The 26,122-nt window shown below is 38.3% G+C and overlaps 1 protein-coding gene across 1 annotated transcript; it reads left to right on the top strand.

Annotated features, from left to right (window-relative positions):
- Positions 1-1,565: 1,565 nt before the first annotated feature.
- On the top strand, positions 1,566-2,737 carry LOC111878805 (uncharacterized). The gene is made up of 3 exons (XM_023875300.1): positions 1,566-1,584; positions 1,671-2,143; positions 2,222-2,737. The coding sequence occupies exons 1-3, from the start codon at positions 1,566-1,568 to the stop codon at positions 2,735-2,737; spliced, it is 1,008 nt and encodes a 335-aa protein (XP_023731068.1).
- Positions 2,738-26,122: the final 23,385 nt, after the last annotated feature.

Below are 26,122 nucleotides of genomic sequence, written 5' to 3'. Positions count from 1 at the left end.
GAAAAGTTCACAGCGGCGCATGTTCCATTGTTCCTTGTTCAACCAATTGTCCAATTGCCCACTTGCCCACTGTTGCACTGCGCAGGTATGTTAATTAATAACTTTTGTTAATCTTTTGAACCTTGAGTATTTTATTAATATGGAATTTGTCAATTTTTTTTTCTGTTCTTTTGATTGTTTTATTCATAATTTTAAATAGGCTTTTTTTTATTGTTTCTAATTTCAATGTGTTTGAGTATTTGATTGTTGTTTATTTGTTTGAGTATTTGATTGTTGTCTTTTTAGAAATTAAATCAATAATGTCTTTATTTAAGTTTTTTAGAAAGAGTGATAAAAAAGCAATAGAAGAAGATAATGAACAACATAAGCATATGAGAGTTGACTTAAGCTCACTACCCGTTGACCCGACAGAACATCCTGCTATGGAATATTATTATGTGAATCAAAGAGATGAAATTAGAAGAGCATACTTGCAAAAATGACATTTCCAACCTCAAAACTATAAGTTTCCACAAAGTGCTTTTGAAGGTAAACAACGAAGATTTAATATATCTTGGTTTGATGACAATAAATATTGGTTAGAATATAGTATAAAAGAGAATGCCGCATTTTGTTTATGTTGTTATCTATTTAAATCCGACATACCAAACCAAGGTGGATCAGATCATTTTGTGAAATCTGGTTTCAAAGCTTGGAATAGAAAATCAGGACTAGATGATCATAAAGCCGGAACTCCACACAATATTGCTGCAAAAGTGTTAAAATTTGATGAACCAAAGACAATCCATAACTACTGCTTTTGAGAAACAAACCACTTTACAAGAAAAAGAATATCATATTTGTTTGAATGCTTCAATTGATTGTGTTAGATTCTTATTGCGTCAAGGATTGACATTTCGTGGTCATGACGAGATGGATAATTCGAATAATAAAGGTAACTTCCTTGAACTTTTACAATGGTTAGCTGATCGATGTGATGTGGTAGATCGTGTTGTGTTAAAGAATGCTCCAAAAAATACACAATTGAAATGCAGTGATATTCAGAAAGATATCGTGCAAGCATGTTCAGATGCAGTTATAAATGTTATTATGGAAGATCTTGGAAAAGATTTTTTGCAATTTTAGTAGACGAGTCACATGATGTTTCTTGTAATGAACAATTGGCATTAGTATTGAGGTTTGTAAATAAAAGGGGGAAGTTGTAGAAAGGTTTGTTGGCCTTAGACATGTCAGTGACACTTCAGCTTTGACAATAAAGGAAACCATTTATGATATGCTCTTAAAGTGGAACTTGAGTAATAATAGCATTAGAGGGCAAGGCTATGATGGTGCTAGTAACATAAGTGGTGCATTTAATAGATTGAAGACTTTGATTATGAATGAAACAAAATCTGCATACTTTATTCATTGTTTTGCTCACCAATTACAGTTAGCCCTAGTGTTTATTGCAAAAAAATCACACGAAGGTTAACGATTTCTTTGATGCTGTTTCTCAACTATTAAACATTATTGAATCTTCCTACAAGTGACGAGATAATTTAAGAATAAAACAAGCAAATAAAGTTATGGAAGCCTTGGTTGAAGGTTTGCTTTATAATTAAACTAGATTTATTATTAAAATATTTTGTAGTTATGTTATGCTAATTAAACTTTTATATGTTAAATTTTAGGTGAGCTTGAGAGTGGTACCGGTTTGAACCAAGAAGTGGGTATCAAACGACCATCTGATACTCGATGGGGTTCTCATTTTTCATCTCTATTGAATATCAAAAACATATATTCTTCCATTTGTGAAGTACTTGAAGACCTTGGTAAAGATAATAGTGATCGTGATCGTAAAGCTGAAGCAATTCACATCTTAAGGTTATTAAAGTCCTTTGATTTTGTGTTTTGTTTACATTTGATGGTTGATATCTTGGGAGTCACAAATCATTTGAATACAACATTACAAAGAAAAGACCAAGATATTGTAAATGCTATGAATCAAGTAAGCAACTCTAAAAAAGCAATTCAAGAAATTAGAGATGTAGGATGGGAACCACTTTTAGGGAATGTTACTTTGTTTTGCAATAAACATGATGTTAGAATCGTGGATATGGAAGATGAATATTATGATGGATTCAGTTGTCGAAAAGGTTCACAGGTATGTAACATTTGATATTACCAAATTGATTTATTTATTGTGTTTTGTAATTAGCTTATTAAAGATTCATTTTTTTAGGTTAACAACTTGCATCATTATTATGTTGATGTATTTAAGGCGGTTATTGATATGCAACTTCAAGAGCTTAACCATCGCTTTAATGAAGCCAATACGAAATTACTTCTTTGCATAGCTTGTTTGTGCCCGCGTATGTCTTTTAAAGCCTTTGATTTGGATAAGCTAATGGAAATGGCTACAATTTATAAGGAAGAATTTCGAACAGAATATGATCTTCAAGTTCTTGAAGTTGAACTTAAAAATTACATTAATGATGTGCAAGAAGATGAACACTTTAATCAATTGAAGAGCATTAGAGAACTTGCCAAAAAGATGGTTGAAGAAAAAAAGCATATAATATATCCTAAGGTTTACCTTATCTTGAAACTTGCATTGATCTTACCTGTTGCAACAGCGAATGTGGAACGTGCATTTTCAGCAATGAAGTTAGTAAAGACTGATGTACGCAACAAAATGGGTGATCAATTTTTAAGTGATAGTTTGGTGTCATATATTGAAAAAAAATGTTTTAGATAGTATTAGTAATGATACAATTGTGAAATTATATCAAGCTATAAGACCTCGTCGGGTATAGTTGTAAGAACTTAATTTTTGTTTTGTTTTGTTTTTACGACTCGATCCGATTCGAACCCACAATAATATATATAATTTTTTATATTTTTCTTCTTTTATCGGTTTCTTTTAAATAGTGAATCATGTGATTTTACTTTCTAGACTCGCCATTGGGTAGGTTGGTAGTAGTCTGCAGAGTTAAAGGTGGTAATCGAGGGATAAGGGATGGAGAGGGAAGAGATACTGTGAAGAAGACGACATGAAAGACAAAGAGAGATACGTAAATGAGAGGTTTAATCATGTGAATTAAAATAAATATTTTATTTCTAAAATGTCCCTAATTCATTTCAATTTCTTTAGCCCCGTGTCTTATTTTTCCTAATTATTTACAAAAATATCACAACACATCTTAACCATCTATTATTGTGATCTAACAACCCTCGTTTGGTTCTTGGGTTCTCATTATACTACGAGTTCTCAAATGATCACACACACACATACACACACATGTATATATATATATATATATATATATATATATATATATATATATATATATATATATATATATATATATATAAAGGATGTAAAAAACTCTTGATGTTAACTAGTCGGTGGACTGGGGTTAAAGGATTAATCGGTTAGGCGGAGATTAATAGGTGGGTTAATTGAGGACCATAAATTACTAATATTTTGAATTTTCAAAGAATTAAATATGACTAATATCATAATAAAGTTCATAAATACCACTAATATCATGACAAAATAGGTTAATATAATTAATACAAGACTAATCATTGCTCAAATAGTTCCTACTCAAATATGATTTCTTTAAAGTCTTAAATTTTTTCGTTTGCTAGTGTTTTGTTCATTGTGTAGGCAGAGATTAATTGCTAGATGTCTTTCTAGTCGGTAGGGTAGTGCCTACGGACTAATTGGATATTAATCTGGACATAGTCGAGATTTTTATAACACCCCCCCCCCCCCCACACACACACACACACACACACATATATATATATATATATTCACGTAAGGAATAATTAAATAGACTTTTTTTTATAGAAATATAAAAAGGGTTCTTATAAAAAATTAAATAAAGATTTCAGGGAATAGTTAAAAATAGAGTAAATTATACGAATGGTCCCTATGGTTTGGAGTAATATGCACATTTGGTCCCTAACTTATTTTTTTAACTCGAAATGTCCCTATTGTTTGTTATTGTTACACGCTTGGTCCCTATTGTTTGTTTTTGTTACACGTTTGGTCCCTATATTACGTAAAAAAACAATTATTTAAATAAGGAAAAAAAAGGTAGAGTAGGTAAGATAATGTGAAAGAGTGGGGTTGATGTGTGTTTATTTAAATAAATTAAAAAAATCAAGGGAAATATAGACTTTTAAGTAAGACAGGGACCAAATGTGTAACAAAAACAAATAGTAGGGACTTTCCGAGTTAGAAAAATAAGTTAGGGACCAAACGTGCAAGTTACCGTAAACCATAGAGACCATTCGTGTAATTCACCCTTTCAAAATAAAAGGTTCATGTTTCTTTAAAGGTTTTTTTTTGTCAAAGTTTGTATGAGCCTTTCTTTAATTAAAAAAAAATAATAATAAAAATAACCCATATCCAAATGCATATAAACTTGTCAAATGGTGTCAGGGGACACGAATTTGGATATTGGGCGTCTTTTTGGGCATGAACCAATCATGTATTCTCAAGTTGTTATTTATTTTAGGGCCTTAATAGTTTATTTTGTGATACTATAGTCTCTCATGTATCATATACTCTCTCAAGAGCTTTCCATAAAATACTTTGATACACACACTACAAAATCCTCTCAATATTATTGTCATGACAACTTTGTTGAATTATTTAGAAGATAATTCATCAAAGATAAAGCGAAGTTTAAGTGCTTACTCTTTTTAATGTTGAAAGAGACCCACACTCGTTTCTTATAAACGAATTAAAGGGACTTTACTTTAGATTAACGATTATCTTGGTCACATGATTTGAGTCCTGCTTTTAACATGTTTTTTTAGTGGATCGAAGTTGGAAAGAGATTCCGGTTTGGAGAAGTAATTCCATCAAATGGAATAGCAGCCTTTTGGAATATAGTGAAACCCTTTTAAACATTGTGTTCTTTATGGTTGCTTTTTTTCTTCATCTGTTGTAGTAATTAGCCTGAGTGACGATGGTTTATTTTTGGGCTTGTTTAACTAAATCAGGTTGAAAGTCTAAATTTTCTTTTAAGTAAAGGGTTAATAGTTCGCTACCCAAACTCAACATGTTTATTAAATATGTTGAAATCATGTTGACAAGTTTTGATTAAAACGAAAAATCTAATGGATGGAAGGTAAATTATACCAAACTAAACTAATGAGATGATAGACAACTTTCAGATCTTCATAAATTGTCATCATAAATTGTTATAAAAAAATCAGAAATCCCCATAAATTCGTTTAGAACAACTCTACCTTGATCTGGAAGTAAATAGGTTGTATTTATAGGCATTATGCAACATTAGATAAGGAGTTGGAGAGTTGCACGATCATGTATGTGAGAAACATGGTCGAATAACCATGAGAAGCGCGTTTCAAGTTGGTATAATGAAGTATGTTGCCATTTCGCGACTCCGAGAGAAAAACACGATTGTGTAACTGGATCATGGCCTTCCTAGGTTTAAAGGCCATAAAACATTTGCGGGACAAAAACACGACCATGTAATCGCTATGTAGTCTTCTCAGGGTGGAATAGTTAATCTAGAACATCTTCGGGGTACTTACACGATTGTGTAAGTGAGAACACGATCGTGTAAAGTCTTTTATTCACGATTCTGAGATAGTTTCTTTAGTTTCGGTTGATTCCTTCCGACATCCAACTTCCTTAGGTATTTTTAACTCCAATTATGCTTTAACTAGCTTCCATATGAATTTGGAATATTGCTCCAACTCAAATTACTTGAATTAGACATCAAATCATGAGGAGTACAAACATTCCAGTAAAAAACATAAGTTTTCCAATTGTTATGCTAATGCAGACACAAATGCAAAAAAATATGATGCAAAATGGTACTAAAACCTAACATAAATGATGCATAAAAAGGCATCTAACAGGCTCCTTAAATTTTTTCTTTCTTTAAATTACACTCTAAACAATTATATTGTATCATTCCCAAGCTATAACTAATTCTAACCTATTTATTCTAATATGACGTCCTTACAAGTGTTAATTTTTATTGTATGGCCATGCTGACCTTAGTCTGAACTACACCTTATTGTATGTTTACTATCATCTAGGCATAATCCAAGTGTTATGTTTGGTTTATTAATTGAAAAATAACTGAATGACCTAAAAATTGTTAAAACACCATCCTTCTGAGGTTTCATATCTATTCCTATAATATACTGTTAAATGTGACTTGAGATATGAAGATCAATAGCTAGTTAACTAGTTGTTGGTTGACCAGTAGCTACCTGACCAATATCTAAATGACATGTAGCTAACCGACAATCCATTAGCTTGGAAGTCGATCAAATGGTGGAATGGAGGCCCGATTCTAGGTACAATTTATGTGTATTCTTTGACTATATATAAAGGATGATAGCTAGGATTTCAACTGTGGTAAAACAAACTATATCGTAAAACTATGTTCAAGCTTGTGAATAAGAATACCCATCCCTGCCCGTGTACGTATGTCATATTGACCAAACCAGACAAATATGTGCCTCTATGTGTATGTGTGTGCGTGTGTGATTCTTCTTATATCTTCCCGATAAGTGGTATCAGAGCTATGATTTGTTTTGTCAATTGAAGAGATTGTGTCCCACAAATTTGAGTTGGAGAAATTCAATGGCTCAAATGACTTCACTTTGTGGAAGGTAAATATTAGGGATCTTCTGGTTTAACAAGGTTGTGCAAACACTTTGGAAGGAGAAGAAAAATTATTGAAAGGAATGGTTTAGATGTTGAAGAAGAATATTTTGGTAAAAACACATAACGTTATTTTGTTAAACTTAACTGATGAGGTGTTGCAGGAGGTTGTCGATCAAACTAAATTATTGGGATTTGTTAAGCGTAGTATTTTATATAATGAATAAGGTCCCAGTTTAGGTCTATTTGTTGGCAGGGGTAGAACAGATGAAAGAGATGGTGGAAATAGGGGGAAGTCACGTTCCAAAAATAAAGTTTCGACTAAGATTAAATGTTATAAATGTAATGAAAAGAGGAACTACATAGTATATTTTCCACGTCGAAAGAAGGGGAATTTCAAATTTTAGTCAATCAGTAATAACAATGTTGTTATGTAACGTCCCAAAAAATACAAAGAGAATTTTCATTTTTCAAATAGATCAACCAATTAAACCCATTTTCAAAAACCATTGAATAACATTTGATTGATTGAAATCATACATTACCATAGTTAATTTTACCAAACTGCGAAAACAAATATGATTGATGCATGTGTACAATCTCTCCAAACTCTTCCGACGAACAACGTACAAAATGATTAATCCACAACTGCATGCATAAAGCTTAATGAGTTCCCCAATATACGATATATTCCTTCATATATATGAAGAATCTACACAAAGTGTTTAGCTCTAGAGCCGACCTGCCAAAACTCATATCCACATAGACATACACAACAATCATATACAAAATAATGAGTCTGCTCCAACCCCGGGTGAATGCTATGGGCCAAATCATAGCCTTACAATCATATCTTTCCATACGCCAAATCATGATCTTTCATTTCCATTTCCAAGGTCCAAATCCTAGTCTTACACACTGCAATGCATTCCCGAATCCCTCAAACCAAGGATCTGATAACAACTTGTAACGTCCCAAAAACTACTAGGAGATTTTTCATTTTTAAAATAGATTATCAAATTAAACCTTTGTGTTAAAACCATTAAATAACATGTGATTAAAAGAGAATCATACATTATCATAGTTCAATTTACAAAACCGTGGAAACAAATATCTTTGATGTGTGTGTACAGTCCAATAGAGCTCTTCCCACGAACAATCTACAAAATGATTAATCCACAACTATAATCATAAAGCTCAGTAAGTTCCCTAGTATACCACATATTCCATCATATATACAATGCATCCACACAAAGTGTTAGGCTCTAGCGCCGACCTACCAAAAATCATATGCACATAGAGATACATAGCAATCATATATGAAATAACAGGTATGTCCAACCTCGAGTGAATGCTATGAGCCAAATCGTAGTCTTATAGTCACATCTTTACATGGGCGAAATCATGATCTTTCCTTTCCATTACTAAGGGCCAAATCCTGATCTTAAATGTGAGTGTCAGGGACCGGATATTGGTCTTGCACACAGCTACCAGGGGCGGGATCCTGGTCGTCCATATAATTACCAAGGACCAGATCTTGGTCTTGCATACACTTATCAGGGGCTAGATCCTGTTCTTTCATACATTTGCCAAGGGCCAGATCCTGGTCTTTCATACAACTTCCAGGGGCCAGATCCTGGTCTTCAATACTATTGCCAGGGGCCAGATCCTGCTCTTTCATACATTTTAGAGGGACCATATTATGCTCTTCCATTCAATACATAAAGTCATGTGTGGTTAGGGATCAAATAGACAGTGGAACAGATGACCCACCCGAGAGCAAACAATCAGAAAACAATATCACAATAAGGCAATAGATCAAGAGTTCTCAGGTTATCCGACTTAAACATAATCTATCATTACCACATATCATGTAACATAAACACATTACAAACACTAGCATATCTATACCATTAGCAACTAGCTTTCCCTAGTTACCCTATTATTGATCACTTCTCAATTAAGTCCTTCGTTGGTTAGTCATACATAATCCTGATAACTAACCTACCCAGTTACCCTAACCAAACATACTTCCTAACAGTTATCCTAGTTATCTAGCATGCTTGTACTCTAAAGGTACCTCTATCCTACCATGAAAAGGATATACAAGGAGATACATGCATAGTGAGAATGTCACCTGAATTGAATAACCAGAAAAGCACAACACTTTCACAACTTACACTACTCAATCCCGCAAACTGACTAATATTAGAAGAGATAAATCCTTCATGAAAAGTCAAAATCCTCAAAGTTTGACCCTATGTCAAACTGGTCAAAAGTCAGCTGCCAAGAGTCAACAAAATTTAACGGTCAACCAAGTCAACAACCACCATGATGTTGAGACCTCTTGGCCATGTCGTGGGCATGTCGAGACAAAACAATTGACATGCAGGACATTACCACATCGTGGGCCCTCCTTGGCCATGTCCTGGTGTAACGACCTAAATTTTCAAATAAAATTTTCATTTTTTAATTAAGCAAAACATTCCCATAAAATATGAAATCTCAAATGACAATTTTTTTTTAAAATCCATAACATCAACATTTTATTTCAAATATCAGATTGTCCCATCAAAATAAATGCCAAAGAGTGCATGCCGCACCATCAAGCCTTGCCCTTGCCCTTAAGCTCAAATGTACCTGAAACAAATCAACAAATTGTAAGTTAATGCTTAGTGAGTTCTCCGAAGCATACCCCACATAGTCCACATAATCATATATACCATATTGGCTATAAAAGCTACATAAACCATATAAGCCATGCATACAAACATATAGGGATGACATGAGCTCCTCCCAGGGTCTTACTACAGGATGCCATGGGCTCCCCCACATGGTCTTACACCTAAGTGCCATGGGCTCCTCCCATGGTCTTTAGCTGGAAAGCCATGGGCTCCCCCACATAGTATGACATCCGAGTGCCATAGGCTCCCCCATGGTCTTGACCTTAAAATCCATGGGCTCCCTCACATGGTCTTACATCATGGTGCCATGGGCTCCCCCATGGTCTTTAATTGAAAAGCCATGGGCTCCCCTACATGGTTTTACATCCAAGCACCATGGCCCCCATGGTCTTTGATGCAAGTACACAACATATATAACTAGCATACCACCTAGCATATAACCAATTAACATACCACATATCATCACATCAACTAGTGTACCACATATCACAGAGTGGGCCGCCCTTGGTGCCTTCGACCCATTGGTATGGAGAGGGGACTCACCTCTCAAGAATGCTGAACTGATAAGATAGGATAAGATAAGTCCCAACCCACAGTTCCAACTCAACTTCCTATAACCATCAACAGTCCATGTTGACCCAACTCGTCGAGTGCATCTAGGAACTCGTCGAGTTCCTCCAATGTTTAGAAAACCAGGGAAATCCTTAGCTAACTCATCGAGTTGTATCATTAACTCGCCGAGTTACTTGTCAGACCAACACGAGAAAAACCCGATCCAACTTGTCGAATTATCTTATCAACTCGTCGGGTTTACTCTGTAGACCGAAAATAGGAAAACCTAATCCTACTCGCCAAGTTGCCAGAGCAACTCATCGAGTTTTCCCCTTGCCTTCACATAACCAGTCCTTCCAGTCGAGTCCAAACCTCCAAACTACAGATCCATTCCCTTAATACTGAAATATCATGTAAAGTTGCAAACTTTACGTGCATGCATGGCCTCAAATGTCTAAAACACTAAAAATAGGGTTCATACAATGTTTAGGACATGGAAAAGGGCCTAGAATAGGTAAATGGAGAAACTTTATATCTATGAAGACAAAGAGGTGTCCAGATCTGGAACCGTATGACACCCTTGCTCATGACAAGTCCAAATCCGAGCATGACACCCTTTTGCACAAAAAGTGATAATTTTCTTCCATAACATGAGATCTAAGAAAATAGAGGTCAAGGTATCAACTTTTTACCTCTAAGTGGATGCGAACACCATGTAGATGCCGGATCTAAAGCCCTCTCCTCACTTCAATCTCTTTAACCTTCAAGTTTCCTTCCAAAAAGCACAAGATTCACTCTCCAAAGCTCACACACACTCAAGAAGGCACTAAAGCGTGACTAAGGTTTCTCTCTGGACAGATAGGACAATGAGGGAGGCCACAAATGACCCATAAGCTCTTTAAATAGGGTACAAACCCCTGAAAATTAGGGTTTTCCTTTTCAGTGTCTACTCGTCGAGTTGGGGCCTTCCAACTCATCGGGTAGACCCTAAGTCCCACGTCCAAAATCGATCTCTACTCGTCAATTTGGGCTCTCCAACTCGTCGAGTCCCAGTACAAAACCCTAAAAACTTAAATATCAAATGATACCTAGAACAAGAATTACAAATCTCCCATACTTGAACAAGACTTCGTCCTCCAAGTCTGCTGACGCAAACAAATCCAGGTAGTGATCTCGCATCTTCTCTTCTGGCTCCTAGGTCCATTCGGAGCCTCTACAGTGCTGCCATTGCACCTTCACTATGACAACCCAAAACTTCCATTCTGTACAAACAATATCACTTCAATAGAAGTTATAACAGTCACATTAAATTTTCAGACTTTTTCCGTATAAGTTTGAGTAATTCAGGGTTTACACTTCAGGAGATATCAGGAGAGAGGATGCACTAGGGTTTTGTGCAACACTGTTATTTCAACACTCTATTATATTAGAGTTCATTTCAGGAATAAAATATATTCTGCCAAAAATCTCAGGACTATAAATAGAATTATGAACCAATTTCATTCATTATTCACATTTTCAACTAGAGAAAAGCCATTTTCTCTCTCACAGATCTTCGGGTTTTCATCCCAAATCGTGAGCACCTCTCTCTAGTAGTGTTATATAGCTCTTAATGTGTTTATAACATAGATTAGATAGCTAAACAACTAGATTTAGGAGTTTACTCCCCAAGGTGTTCTTGGGCGGTAAACTCCCGAAATGATGCCTAGCCTTTCCCCCGTGATATGTTACTACCTTAGGCTTGTATATAGGTGTAATTGGGGCAAGAAAACAACAAAGAAACACCAAAGTTTAGGTGTTCACGGCCCAAGAAGATCTTGGACTGTGAACTCCAAAAACTTGGACCAAAGTGTGCTTTTAATGCACCTAAAGCCTTAGACATTTACGTAGAATTACTTCCACTTAAATCAAGGACTTTAACACTTCAAAAACCCCTCTCAAAGAGAGATTACAACCCTAAGGGGGTGCTTGGGCCGTGAACATCAAATTAAGGCACCAAAGTGTGCCTAAGGCCTTCATTTGCTTTAGGTAAAAGTCTAGAACCTATCCTACATGTGTATGAGACTTGAAAGCATCAAAAACACCCTTCCATAAGAGTTTACGGCAGTAAACTCAAAGGGATTTGGCCTTTGGGCCATAAACTCCTCAAAGGAGTGTATCTATGCCCTAAACCCTTCGAAGAATTAAACCACCAAGTTGGAATACATCTAGGGATCATTTAGAACTTCAAAACACAAAATGACACCAGGCTTAGGAGTTCACGGCCGTAAACACAAGGGTTTACGACCGTAAACTCCTTGTGTGGGGTTATATGGAGAGTAAACTCAAGTATGGGGTCCTTTAGAACCCTAAACTCACTAGCCTTGTCCCACAACAACTTAGATGCAATCCTTAGGGCTTATAACACTTATATACAGTGTTTATTATGTTCTAGGATGTCTTAACTTTATCAATTAGTAATTTAAGACTAATTGAGTGCATATATGTGTGATTATATGTTCATTAGGATCGTAGTGTGTGTACAAGTCCTCACTTGACACCTAACAATCCTACACCGTTCAGTCCATCCAAACCACCATCTACAGGTGAGTTCATACCCCTAAATCAATGTTTTAAATGATTTTAAATGCTTTAAGGGGGGGGGGATACAAGTAGAAAACAACATGTTATTAAATCATCCATATGTATTTTATAACTGTGTTTTCATTCAGCAGATTTCACATACTACAAAATGTGATGCATAAAATGGTTTTCTATCTTAAAAATACTTTGTTATCAAATGTATTACTTTTGAAATGTTTATTATAATGACATCAAATCATTGTTAATTATTGTTCAAAATTCTTAGATGTCTTACAAAACCATTTTTACCTTCTTGAACCAAACTATACTTATACACTTATGTTTCTTATATATATGTATTGATGCTATAGTTTTCATCCTTCATTCAGTTTCCCACACTCTTGTGTAGAAAGGGTGTATAAACTTACTTGAACAACCAATTACCTTTCAGTTAACTATCATAGGGATAGTTAGAAGATACAAAACATTATTCCTATTACAAGGAATCACACAAGAGTCAGTTCATTCATGAGTCTATACCAGTACACTTACATATGCTTACATGATACATGGTTACATTTACCTAGGCTTACATGATACATGAGTACGTTTACATAGATACATTTACCTGAATACGCTTACATGAATACCATACATAAGTACTATTACATAGATACATTTTCCTGTATTCACTTACATGGATACTTGTACCTAGAGTTACGAGGAAGATTTATTCGTACCTTCTGTGTGAATTTTCCTGCCCATCCCAGTTCAAGGGGATGTCTAGACGGGACTAACCATTCCGGAGCCCAGCTGTTAGCACTAGTGGGTGATGAACATCTACGGATGCCTAAGGTTACTACTTATATTAGGAGTCAGCTACGGGACTAACCATTCCCCGAGCCTATTGTTCGCTACAGAGGTTGATGATCATCTACGGAGGTCTAAGGTTAATACTTATATTAGGATTTGTTTACGGGACTAACCCTTCCTGCACCCTGCTGCTGCTACAGAGGACAATTGGACAATCTTCGGATGTTCATTAGGTTATGCATTTCTCTTACTGCGATGTCGTGTTAGTCCTGGTACCCGAAGATAACACTTACATTAGTACGATTTTCCTATTTACTTTATTTTGTGATATATTCACATAAACGAGGAGTTAGACTAAGTACTTTTAGTACTAGTCAATAGAAAGGAAAAACTATCATTTTACTTACAAAACATTCGGGTCTTGGTAGAAGACTACATCTCATACTAATAGGAAATACGGGATTTCCTAGGGTTTTTCATACTTATATCAACTTTTCATTTAAAGATTTACATGGCATTCATAACAGCTTTTCAAAAACAAGACAAGGAAACTTAAATACTTATGAATTCACCAGCTTTAAGCTGATACTCTCTTTCAAAATAACTTGTATTCTCAGGTCACCAGTAGACAGGTACGATGGCCAAGTTTTGAGAAGACGGAGCACAGACAAGTCTTGTCTTTTATTTTGATTATATATTTTTGGTGTCTTATTACAATGAAAGAACACACATGTATTACAACTTTACTTATAATGCAATGGATGATGTTGTTGCTTATTTACTACTTTACACTGTTGTGATACTGTACATGACGTCCTCCACCCCGGAACGTGTCCGCCGTTCTTGGTTTTGGGGTATGACATTCACTAACTTCACCTCCTTATTCCGAAGAACGTTAGTCTTCCTATCCCGAATCACAAGGGTTCCGTACATATAAATAACGCCAAAATCCGAGTTATAACGAAGAAGTTATTACCCGTCGAAGTTTTACGACAAAACCGACATGACACCGCGAATCGTAAAAAGCGAATTTATGATAAAATACTTTCTAGCCTTAGCGATCTAAACGAAATTCATAGTATATGTTAAACCGAGAGTGTGCATAAAAATAACGTCCAAATCTTACTTCGTATGAGGAAGTTATGATTTTTCTATGATTTAGCATAACAGTGCACAACCCGAAATTCGAATTTTTGATCGGTCGACTGTTAACCAAAACAGTCTAAACGAGAATTGAAGATCTCGTTAATAGGAGTTCAATGATAAAAAGACAGTTGAAAACGGAGATCGTATGCGAAAGATATGGACGAAACTTAGTCCCTACTCTTCGAGCGCGGTGAATTCGATACAATTTTGTAAATCTAAGATAGAGTGAGAATTAGCCGACGGGATCTAAATGAAAGTTGTAGTAACCGTAAATACGAACACGTGGATATAAAGAACGTTGATAATAGAGCTCGTATGCAAAAGATATGGACGAAAGTTAGTCTCTACTCTTCGAGCGCAATAAATTCGATACAGTTTTGCAAATCGGAGATAGAATGAGAATTAGCCGACGAGGTCTAAATGAAAGTTGTAGTATTCATAAATACCAATGCATGGATATAAAGAACGTAGAAAATGAAGCTCATACGCGGAAGATACGGATGAAACTTAGGGCCTACTCTACGAGAAAACCCCTATAAATAAGAGATGAACTCATCATATTTTCTTCACACCATAAGCCTTTCTTTCTCTCTCTAACTTCTCTCTAGACTCCCTAAACCCCCCCTAAAGCCTGGGAAACATCCCTAGTGCTAGAAGAAAGCCTTGGAGTGCACGAAGGCTCCGAGAAAAAGAGATTTTCGGCTCAGAACCTTTGCTCCAGCGAAGCCCAGTTTTTAATAAAACCCGTTGTAAGTGAAATAAGCCTACCATACTTTAAATGTAGCTTATATTTTAATATAATATCATTATTATGAACCTAGAAATAAGATTTATTAGTGATTCAAAGTTGTTATACTTATTGATCTACTTACGGAAATGATGTCTAGGCTGTGATTTAGTGAGGTGTTTAAAGTGGGATTTCCAGACAGTATACTTCACATACCAAACGGACCCTACCTCCAATATGATCCTACCTGGTTGTTCCTTACTTGATAGATCATGAAGTAGACTTTGAGTTAATGATGAATCTAGACTAATAATTAGTCGCAATAAAGATTAGACTAAAACATAGCAATAATAATTTTAGGTTTCGTCGAAGGAAAAATAGAATCGTTAAAAGCGAAGCGCTGCCCAAGTTTGGAATCATCACTTTAACAAGTGAGTGCATAGTTACTTTCATCTTACACATATATATGAAGTATTTTATATAAATTATGTGCTACATGTGTATACTATCTGAATACTTGCTGTCTATGTTGGATGAAACGTTTATACATGTTTTAAATGATCTAAAATGTATATGTATTTTATATCTACAAAATGTGTTAGGTAAAACATGGGTAGATTAGAGGTGAGATAAATGATGAGCGATGAAAGATGAGATAAATTATGAGCGATGAAAGATAAGATGAATGATGAGCGATGATATATGAGTCATAAAATATGGTGCGGAGCGATGGGCCAAAACGATGAGTCAAAACGATAAGCCAAAATGATGAGCCAAACGATGACCCTAGATATGGCCCTGTCATTTAGCAGAGTATGGATGAAAACCACAGACTATTCTAGACAGTCTAGTGGAACAATAGCAGGCTTAGAACCTATAGGTGTTGTGAACGATGTGCTCACCGGTGTACTCTAAAAACCCATTGACTGGTATTACGAGTGGACTCTCGAAAACAATACTGTCAATAAATGAGATAAACCCTGGCGACTATGCAGACCTAGTGTCGATTCCTTAGGATACTCCTTAGGAATGAATGAACGAGGAATAATTGAATCTTAGGGTAGATCCTTAAGAGTAAAAAAGATAATGGGGATGGGTAATTGGGTTGACTGTTTGATGTTTGACAGAATAATTATATTATTGTGGGTTGAAAACCCTATGCATTCACCAGGTTTCCCAACCTGACCCACTCAAGCTTATTTGTATCACAGGTGTCGATATGAAGCTACTTTATCCTGAGATATTTAAAAGAGATGTAGATCACTAGTGTAAATGAATGTAAGTTCTGTTTATGCTTATGTTTCTGTATTGACAATGAGATCCCAAATGTTTTAAAATGGATAAAAATACATTTCTTCGGAAATGCTTTGATAACGTATTTATCATGTTTTTCTGGGAACAAATTCCGCAACATTTTTATTAAAAGAGGTACTCTGATTTTTATAAAGCATAAACAAAATCGGTCTTTTCTAGCCGTGAAAATGGGGATGTCACACCTGATGACTCCTTTCCGTGGCAACACTTTCAGTAAAACAAAGTTCCCCACTTAGAAATCGAGGTCCGATCGATGCCGGTTAACATAGCTCTTCTGATGGCTCTATGCAACTTGTAGCCAGTCGCGCACCTGCTGAATCAATTTCGGTAGTCTTGAGCACTACCTCGGTGCTTCCCATGACTCGCTGTCTAACCTCACCCCAACAAACAAGGGTCCTACACCTACGACCATACAATATCTCAAATGGAGGTCGATCTATACTAGCATGGTAACTATTGCTATATGAAAACTATACTAATAGGAGGTATGTATCCCAACTCCCTCTGAAATCCAACACATATGCCTGAAGCATATCCTCTAGTGTCTCGATCGTCCTCTCCCTCTAGCCATCTGTTTTGGGGTGGTAAGCCGTGCTGAAAAGTTACTGAGTGCCTAGTTCCTCGTGGAACTTCCTCCAAAATCTAGATGTAAATCGGACATCCCGGTAAGAGACTACTGTCACTGGCACCCCATGCCTAGCCACCACCTCTCGCATGTAAATATCTGCTAATTTCTCAAGGGATATGTTCTCGGAGATTGGAATAAAATGGGAACTCTTCGTCAATGTATCCACAATAACTCATATGGCATCCACACCCCTTGCTGTCCTCAGTAACTTCGTGATGGAGTCCATAGTGATCTCTTCAACTTCTACATAGGAATTGGTAGCGGCTGAACCTTGTTGTGCGGCCTCTGATGTTCGAAATTGACCTTCCTGTAGGTCAGGCACCGCTCCACGAACCATGAAATCTCCCGCTTCATGTAGGGCCACCTGTAACTCAACCTCAGATCCATGTACATCTTCGTGGCCCCCGGGTGAATAGAGAACTTGGATTTTTGTGCCTCTTCTAAAATTTTCTGCCTCACTCCTCCAGTTACTGGTACCCACACCCGACCACACTGTGTCAGAAGACCTCGGCTATCCCGAACAAACAAGGGATACTGACCCCATATCCTCTTTATCTTCCAATTCTCTTTCTTCACACCCTCGACCTGAGCTTTCTTGATCATATCCAACAATGGAGAAATCACCATCATCGTCAAACAAACATCCCCGATTGGTGCACTTGCCTCTTTGCGGCTCAAAGCATCGGCCACCACATTGGCCTTCCTTTGATGGTACAGGATCTCATAATCATAGTCTTTCAGTACATCCAACCACCTCCTCTGCTGCATGTTCATGTTCTGTTGATCCATCAAACACTTCAAACTTTTGTAATCAGTGAAGATAGTGTACCGAACTCCATACAAGTAGTGCCTCCAAATCTTGAAGGTGAACACCACTGCCCCTAATTCCAAGTCGTGTGTGGGGTAGTTCACCTCGTGAGGCTTCAATTGCCACGAGGCATACGCGATCACATGCCCTGTCTGCATCAGTACAATGCCTAACCCCGAGATTGATGCATCACAGTACACTACTAAATCATCCAGCTCCTCAGGCATTACTAGAATCGGAGCCTCACATAACCTCTGTCTCAAGGTCTCGAAAGCCAATTGCTGATCCAGGCCCCATCAAAATGTCATATTCTTCTTGGTCAAGCGGGTCAAAGGCACCGCAATCTTCGAGAAATCCTAGATGAATCTCCGATAATACCCTGCTAGACCCAAGAAGCTACGAATCTCAAATGCGTTCTTCGGTACTTCCCATCATATCACTTCCTCAACCTTGGCTGGATCAACTGAAATACCCTCCTGGTTGATGATGTGCCCCAAAAACTGCACCTCTCACAACCAGAAATCACACTTTGAGAACTTGGCATAAAGCCTTTCTGTTCTTAATGTCTCCAATACCTCCCTTAGATGCTGCTCATGTTGTTCCTTGGTCTTAGAATAGACCAGGATATCATCAATAAAAACAATCACCGATCAATCCAACATCGGTCTACACACCCTGTTCATGAGATCCATGAACGTTTTTGGGGCATTGGTAAGCCCGAATGACATCACCACAAACTCATAGTGCCCGTACCGAGTCTTGAAAGGTGTCTTCGGTATATCCTCATCCCGAATCCTCATCTGATGGTACCCAGACAGAAGATCAATCTTGGAAAACCAAGACGCACCCTGCAGTTGATCGAACAAATCATCGATCCTTGGAAGCGGATAATGGTTCTTCACCGTTAGCCTGTTCAACTCTTAATAATCAATACACATCCTGTGTGACCCGTCCTTCTTTTTCACGAACAAGATCGGTGCTCCCCACTTGGGGAAGAGCTGGTTATTCATAGAGAGAGGGCCTCACAAGGGCCAACCCTCTATTTAGCTACAAGGGCTTGGGGACTTCCTCAGTAGGATTGTTTGGGATTTTTGGCATATGTCTCGGATACGAGGATTGAGACCTTTGGGTAGTGTGCTAGTTGTATGAGATTTTTGGGATGTCTTCCATGAAGAGTTTCTTGGAGTGCCTCTAGAGAGGCAGGTGGAGTTTCACATTGATTTGGTGCCGGGTGCTGCTCCGATAGCCAAGGCACTATACCGGATAGCTCCGCCCAAGATTCAGGAGCTATCTATGCAACTTTAGGAGCTGCTAGACCGAGGGTTTATCCGTCCGAGCAGATCCCTGTGGGGACCATCGATCCTGTGCGTGAAAAAGAAGGACGGGTCACATAGAATGTGTATTGATTATCAAGAGCTGAACAGGATAATGGTGAAGCACCGTTATCCGCTTCCAAGGATCAATGATTTGTTCGATCAACTGCAGGGTGCGTCTTGGTTTTCCATGATTGAAGGTAGTATTGGACTTGGTACCGTCGCTCGACCCAGATCCGAATCTTCATCCTGACCTCCCCTGCTCCAAATCGTGTCAGCACCATACTGAACTACAATATCATAATACATAATGATCAGGATGTCCAAAAATGGGATTCTCCCACACCAGTTCTCCTTAGAGCCTCCAGATCTAACATTTGTTTGGGTATACATCCTGTGCTTTCAGTAGTACGGGCCCAATACATAAGTTCTCCTTAGAGCCTCCAGATCTAACATTTATTCGGGTATAGGTCCTGTGCTTTTAGTAGTATGGGCCTTAACAGCTGGCGCTCGAAATCGATCATGGACCCATTGGCCCCCAACTAGTCCATCCCGACGATTACCTTCAGCCCTCGCAATGGTATCGAGACTAGATCAACATAAAACCTCTACCCAAGCACATTCAGGACACAGTCCCGATACACCCTCGCAACACTTACAGTGCAGTGATCCACAATCCCAGCCTCAAGCGGGGAATCCAAAATCCCTGGCGCATCCCGAAACTTCTTGCTAAGCGCAATAGATACGAACGATCGGGTAGCACTAAGTCGAATAGAACGTGAACCGACATACCATTGACCAAAAAGGTCCCTATACATGAGCACATATATACACATAAGTAATAGAAATCAGTATCAAGCAGGAAAGATAAAACACATACCAACCATAATGTATGGTGCTCCCCGAGCCTCCTTGGTAGTCAGCTGAAATGTGTGGCTCTTCACCGCTGGAGCATCCGCCTTGGCAAGACGGCCATTAGTGATCCTCATTGTGGCGGTGTAGGTGCCGCCACTGCTCCTCCTCCTCCCTACAACCTCGGACAATTGGCCCGTTTGTGGCCGGTCTGGTTGCAGTGGAAACAAATCAAGCCCTTCTTGGGGAAATACCTGCTCATTTGACCCTGCTTGCCACATGCGTAACATCCTGAGCCTGCCGCTCGACAGGCCCCACTATGCGGTTTGCTGCACTTGTCACCCCGACCACGGCCTTGCTGGCCCCTACTGGAAGAATCCGAGGTCTTAGGCTTTTTAGCCTGACTTACTGCTGTCTATGCCTGCTCAAGTTTCCACTTGGTACGGAAGTCCAACTTCATCTCCTGCTCACGGGCCTTCTCCACCATCTCGTTTAGGGTTTTGCACCCTGTAAAGCTCACAAACTCTTGTATATCATCTCTCATCATGGAATGATACCTTGTCCTCCTCATATCCTCATCTGTATCATACTGTGGGATCAACAGTGCTCGTTCCCGAAACTTGGCGGTGATCTCCGCCACAGTCTCGGTGGTCTGCTAGAGCTGATGAAACTCCTTCACTAGTCATTGCACCTCATCAGATGGTGCAAACTCCAAATCAAAGCGTCTGACAAACTCTGCCCATGTCATCTCAGCCATACCGGCTACTCCCAACTAGCTAGTCACATCTCCTCACCAATCCCGGGCTCGATCCCTTAGCATACACAAGGCAAAACCCACGTTTACCACATCAACGAAAAAACTCGTGCGCTGGGCGTTCTCCATGTGCGCCACCCAACGTCGGCTAACTATGGTCTCCATCATTACTTCCTTAACCGTCCCAAAAATCACTAGGGTAGCGTCAAAGATGCCCCTCGTTACCTCGGCCATGATAAGGACTCGGTACCGTCGCCCGACCCAAATCCGGATCTTGATCCTGACCCCCGTGCTCCAAATCGTGTCACCACCATACTGGACTGCAATATCATAAAACATAATGATCAGGATGTCCAAAAAATAGGATTCTCCCACACCAGTTCTCCTTAGAGCCTCCAGATCTAACATTTGTTCGGGTATAGGTCTTGTGCTTTCAGTAGTACGGGCCCAATACTACCTTCCACTCCTACCTGTACCTTCCCCAAGGCGCTACCTGGTAACCCTAATTCGTTCCAGAACAAAACATATCTCACAGGCTACCGCATAGCTCAAATCGTAGGCTATCCTAAGATTTGCTCCGTCTATAACATACCATAACTCAATCATAACAGGTTGCCTTTATGCATGCAAATTATACATAGAAAAGGATCAAATACACTTTCGAATAATAAATATTACCCTAGGACCACAACCAGACAAGGAGCAGGAAATAAGGTCAAATCAATCAATCTAAGGCTATAAGCTCCTAACTGTATTCAATTTTAAAAGCATACACATAGCAAAATCCATCCGACTATCATAATCCAAATATCAGTATCACATGGCTAACAAATTGGGGAACCACTTACTTGAACTCGGCCGATCACGCACATTGCACTCACCTCTTTTGCTATTTTAAGAAGTTTTTAAATTTTGATTTTTGAAAACCATTTTACCATTTCCTTAGCTTGAGTCCTAACACACCTGAGAGTGTACCTGAATCTCTCAAACCAAGGCTCTGATACCAAATATTAACGACCCAAATTTTTATATAGATTTTTCATTTTTTAATTAACCAAAACATTCCCATAAAATATTGAATCTCAATGATAATTGTATTCAAAATCCATAACATCAACATTTTCTTTCAAATATTAGAGTGTCCCATCAAAACAAATGTGGAAGAGCGCATGCCGCACCATCAAGCCTTGCCCTTGCCCTTAGGCTTAGATGTACTTGAAACAAATCAACAAACTATAAGATAATGCTTAGTGAGTTCCCCAAAGCGTATCCCACACAGTCCATATAATCACATACCATATTAGCTATAAATGCTACATAAACCATATAAGCCATGCATACAAACATATAGGGATGTTGTGGGCTCCTCCCAAGGTCTTACTACAGGATGCCATGGGCTCCCCCACATGGTCTTACACCTAAGTGCCATGGGCTCCTCCCATGGTATTTAGTTGCATATCCATGGGCTCCCCTACACAGTCTAACATCCGAGTGCCATGGGCTCCCCTTATGGTCTTTACCTGATAAGCCATGGGCTCCTTTATATGGTCTTACATCCAAGTGCCATGGGCTCCCCGCATGGCCTTATATCTAGGTGCCATGGGCTTCCCCCATGGTCTTTCATGCAAGTATACAACATATACAACTAGCATACCACCTAACATATAACCAACTAACATGTTACATATCGCCACATCAACTAGTGTACCACATATCATAGAATGGGCCGACCTTAGTGCCTTTGACGGATTGGTATGGTGAGGAGACTCACCTCTCAGATAAGTACCAATGCACAACTGTAACTCAACTGCTTATAGCCATTATGTGATTAACTTGTCAAAATCCCGAAGTACCATAAATACCCTCAAAGTCAAACTTGGTCAACCCTAGTCAAAGTCAAGGTCAATAGTCCATGTTGACCCAACTAGTCGAGTGCATCTAGCAACTCGTCGAATTCCTTCAATGTTCAGAAAATCGAGGAAAAGCCTAGCCAACTCGCCGAGTTGTCTCATCAACTTGCCGAGTTACTCGTTAGACCAAAAACGGGAAAAACCCGACTGACCTCGTCGAGTTATCTTATCAACTCGGCATGTTTACTCTGCAGACCGAAAACGGGAAAACCTGTTCCAACTCACCGAGTCGCCAGGGTAGCCCGTCGAGTTTTACCCTTGGCTTCACATAATCAGTCCTTCTAGTAGAATCTAAACCTCCAAACTATAGATCCACTCCCTTAATACCGAAATACCACGTAAAGTTGCAAACTTTACATGCATGCATGGCCTCAAATGGCTAAATAATTAAAACTAGGGTTCATACAATGTTTAGGACATGGAAAAGGGCCTAGACTAGGTAAAGGGAGCAACTTTATGTCTATGAAGACCTAGAGGTGTCAAGAGTTGGAACCATATCCTCATGACAAGTCCAAATCCAAGTATGACACCCTTTTGCGCCAAAAGTGACCATATTCTTCCATAAGATGAGATCTAAGCAAATAGAGATCAAAGTATCAACGTTTTACCTCCAAGTGGATGCTAACACTAGGTAAATGCCGGATTTATAGCCCCCTCTTCACTTTAATCTCTTCAGCCTTCAAGTTTCCTTCCAAAAAGCACAAGATTCACTCTCCAAAGGTTGCACACACTCCAGAACGCACCAAATCGTGGCTGGGGTTTCTCTGTACATAGATAAGACGAAGAGGGAGGCCACAAATGACCCATAAGCTCCTTAAATAGGGTACAAACACCTAAAAATTAGGGGTTTCCTTTATAATGTCTAGTCGTCGAGTTGGGGCCTTCCAACTCGTCGAGTAGCCCCTAAGTCCCGCATCAAAAATCAATCTCTACTTGTCGAGTTGGGCTCCCCAACTCGTCGAGCCCCTGTACAAAACCCTGAAAACTTAAAAATCAAATGATACCTGGAACAGGCGTTACACCTGGGAGTTACAGTATAATACAATTGTAATTATGAATTTCACCACATCTTGGTCATTCCTTGACCACGTCGTGATCATTGGAAGTTTTCCTCAAATCTTCATTATAAGCATAATCCTAACAAATCAAGGCTCTAAACTTCAGATCTAATCCTTCCCAATGAATTAATGGATAATATTTCCAACTTTATACATTAGGAATTGACTCCAAGGAAAGATTTCCAACCTTAAGTCCATTAAGTCATTAATATGAAAAAAACATTCACATTGGACCAAGAACTCTCAAACTAAGACATTTTCTTATTAACAGAATCCATGACCATAATAATGTCATATTAAGCTCTAGAGTTCCTCAAATTCCAAGAGCCTCGAAGAATGGGACTAAAACCAACCAATAATGACCAACAACATGAATCACAAAACAACATGGTCAAGGTGCAAGCTTCTTACCTCTAAAGGTCTAGAAACGTGAAAACGATGATGGATATGGAATTTCTATATGATTCCTTGCACCAAGAAGGATTCTGTTTGTTCATAAGCTTCACTAAATCAAGAAGAACAACCTCAAAACCAAGTAAAAAAGATCTTGATACTTCATAGAGGATGGGGTTTCAAAATGCAGAGGTGGAGTATCACGATCGATTTTTAGGTACTCGTTAATATTGGTTTTGGTTTTAGAAAAAATTTCTTTTTTGTCCCTAATTATGTTAGGTATAACATGACGTACGTTGGGTGTACTTCCTTAAGTGGGTTGCGAGTGTTGATGATGTATGTTGGGTGTACCCATATGTATGTTGAGCATACGTAAGCAGACCACAAACCCTAATTTTCAGAGTTTGGCCCCTATTTAAATTCCATTATGGACCTTAATGCTCTGCCCTCATCAACCTCCTTCCCTCTAAAGAATCACCACGAAACCCTAGCCTTTCCTTGTGAGATCTTCAGCCTTAGAAGTAAATTTTTGTTGTTTTTGTAGATTTTGAAGAAGTAGAAGCTTGGTGTTCAATTATTGGTTGGAGTAGAGCTTGAAGATCCATAATCTTTATTATCTTGGCAAATCTCAAAAGGTATAAAGTTGCAACCTTGTTGGTTCATATTTTAGATATAGATAGTTTGGAGTTCTCGGCATATTTTGGTCCCTTAAGTTGTTTCTTGTGAGTATAAGCTACTCCAGAAGCTTACGATGTTAAATCTTAGTATTTCTCAGGTCCCATGTGCATAAAAATGTAACATGATAGGGTTGATGTTTATTTCATTAGGTTAGAGTGTTAAAATTGGGTTTTGGGACTTATTAAGCCATGCAAAAGCTTAAAGCTTCCAATTTTATGGATTAAGACCTTGATTTAGAGTAGATGTGAAGTTTGGACGAAAGGGTATTAAGAGATTAAGCCATCCAAAGGAGGATTGGCTCATAGACCAGTACGTCGGGGGTACATCCATGTATGTTGCATGTAATGGGTTTAAACCTCGTAATCTGGTCAAAGGTGAGTACGCAGGGCATATGAGTTGGGTGCGCTTAGCATACTTCCAACTGTCAGTTTAGAAGGTTGGACCATTTTGAGCCTTAGTTTCTTTTGGGTTGGGTCTCGGTTTTGGGGTGATTAAGGGAAAGGGTAAATTACCTTTTACCCTAAGGAGGCGGGTTTAATGAATTGGAATCATGGGTTGTGGTTTATAATCTAATTATTAATTGCGATATTATTTGAATGATTAGTCTAGACATTCTGCTGTTCAGCAACCTGAACATCAATTTTTTCTCAGCGGATCGATGTGAGTATGCTCACTATACTATATGATATTAGAATTGTATGTGCTTGTTGTCTTTGTGACTCTTGTTGTATGCTTGTATGCTTGTTTTCTATGTGTATGTGGGGTGAAATAGACCCGTACGATTGAAAAATATCAATTGAGTTGAAATATACTTGAGGGTGAAATAGACCCGGTACAGCCTTGACCTGATGTGTGAGTTGAAAATGGACTCGGGGTGAAATAGACCTGGGGGTGAAACATACCTGGTTCAACTTTGAGCTGACATTTATGTATGGTATTTGGTATTTTGGGGAACTCACTAATCTTTGTGTGTATGGTTTATAATTTATGTTTTAGGTACTTCCAGTTTGAAGGGAAAGAGCTCAGGATGATCACATTACACACACCATGATTTTCCGTTTTATATGATTCTGATGTACTTTGGGATGATTGTTGACATACTTTGATTTCCCTTATGATTTTTATAAACAGGATTGGTTAATGGTGTTATTAAAACAAAGATGAAATTTTTGGTCATATATTTTGGGATGTTACAAGTTGATATCATAGCCTTAGTTTGAGGGATTCAGACATACTCTCGGGTGTGTTTGAGCTCAAACTGAGGGTTTGGTAGATCTTTTTATA

This window comes from Lactuca sativa, chromosome 5 (genome assembly GCF_002870075.4).
Source record: "Lactuca sativa cultivar Salinas chromosome 5, Lsat_Salinas_v11, whole genome shotgun sequence".
NCBI lineage: Eukaryota > Viridiplantae > Streptophyta > Magnoliopsida > Asterales > Asteraceae > Lactuca > Lactuca sativa.
Note: the sequence above shows the minus strand (reverse complement) of the source record. Positions and strands in the feature narration are given on the sequence as shown.

Coding starts and splice junctions, on each gene's coding strand:
- LOC111878805 (XM_023875300.1), top strand. Junction 2,144..2,221: donor GTTGTCGAAAAGGTTCACAG/GTATGTAACATT, acceptor TCATTTTTTTAG/GTTAACAACTTGCATCATTA.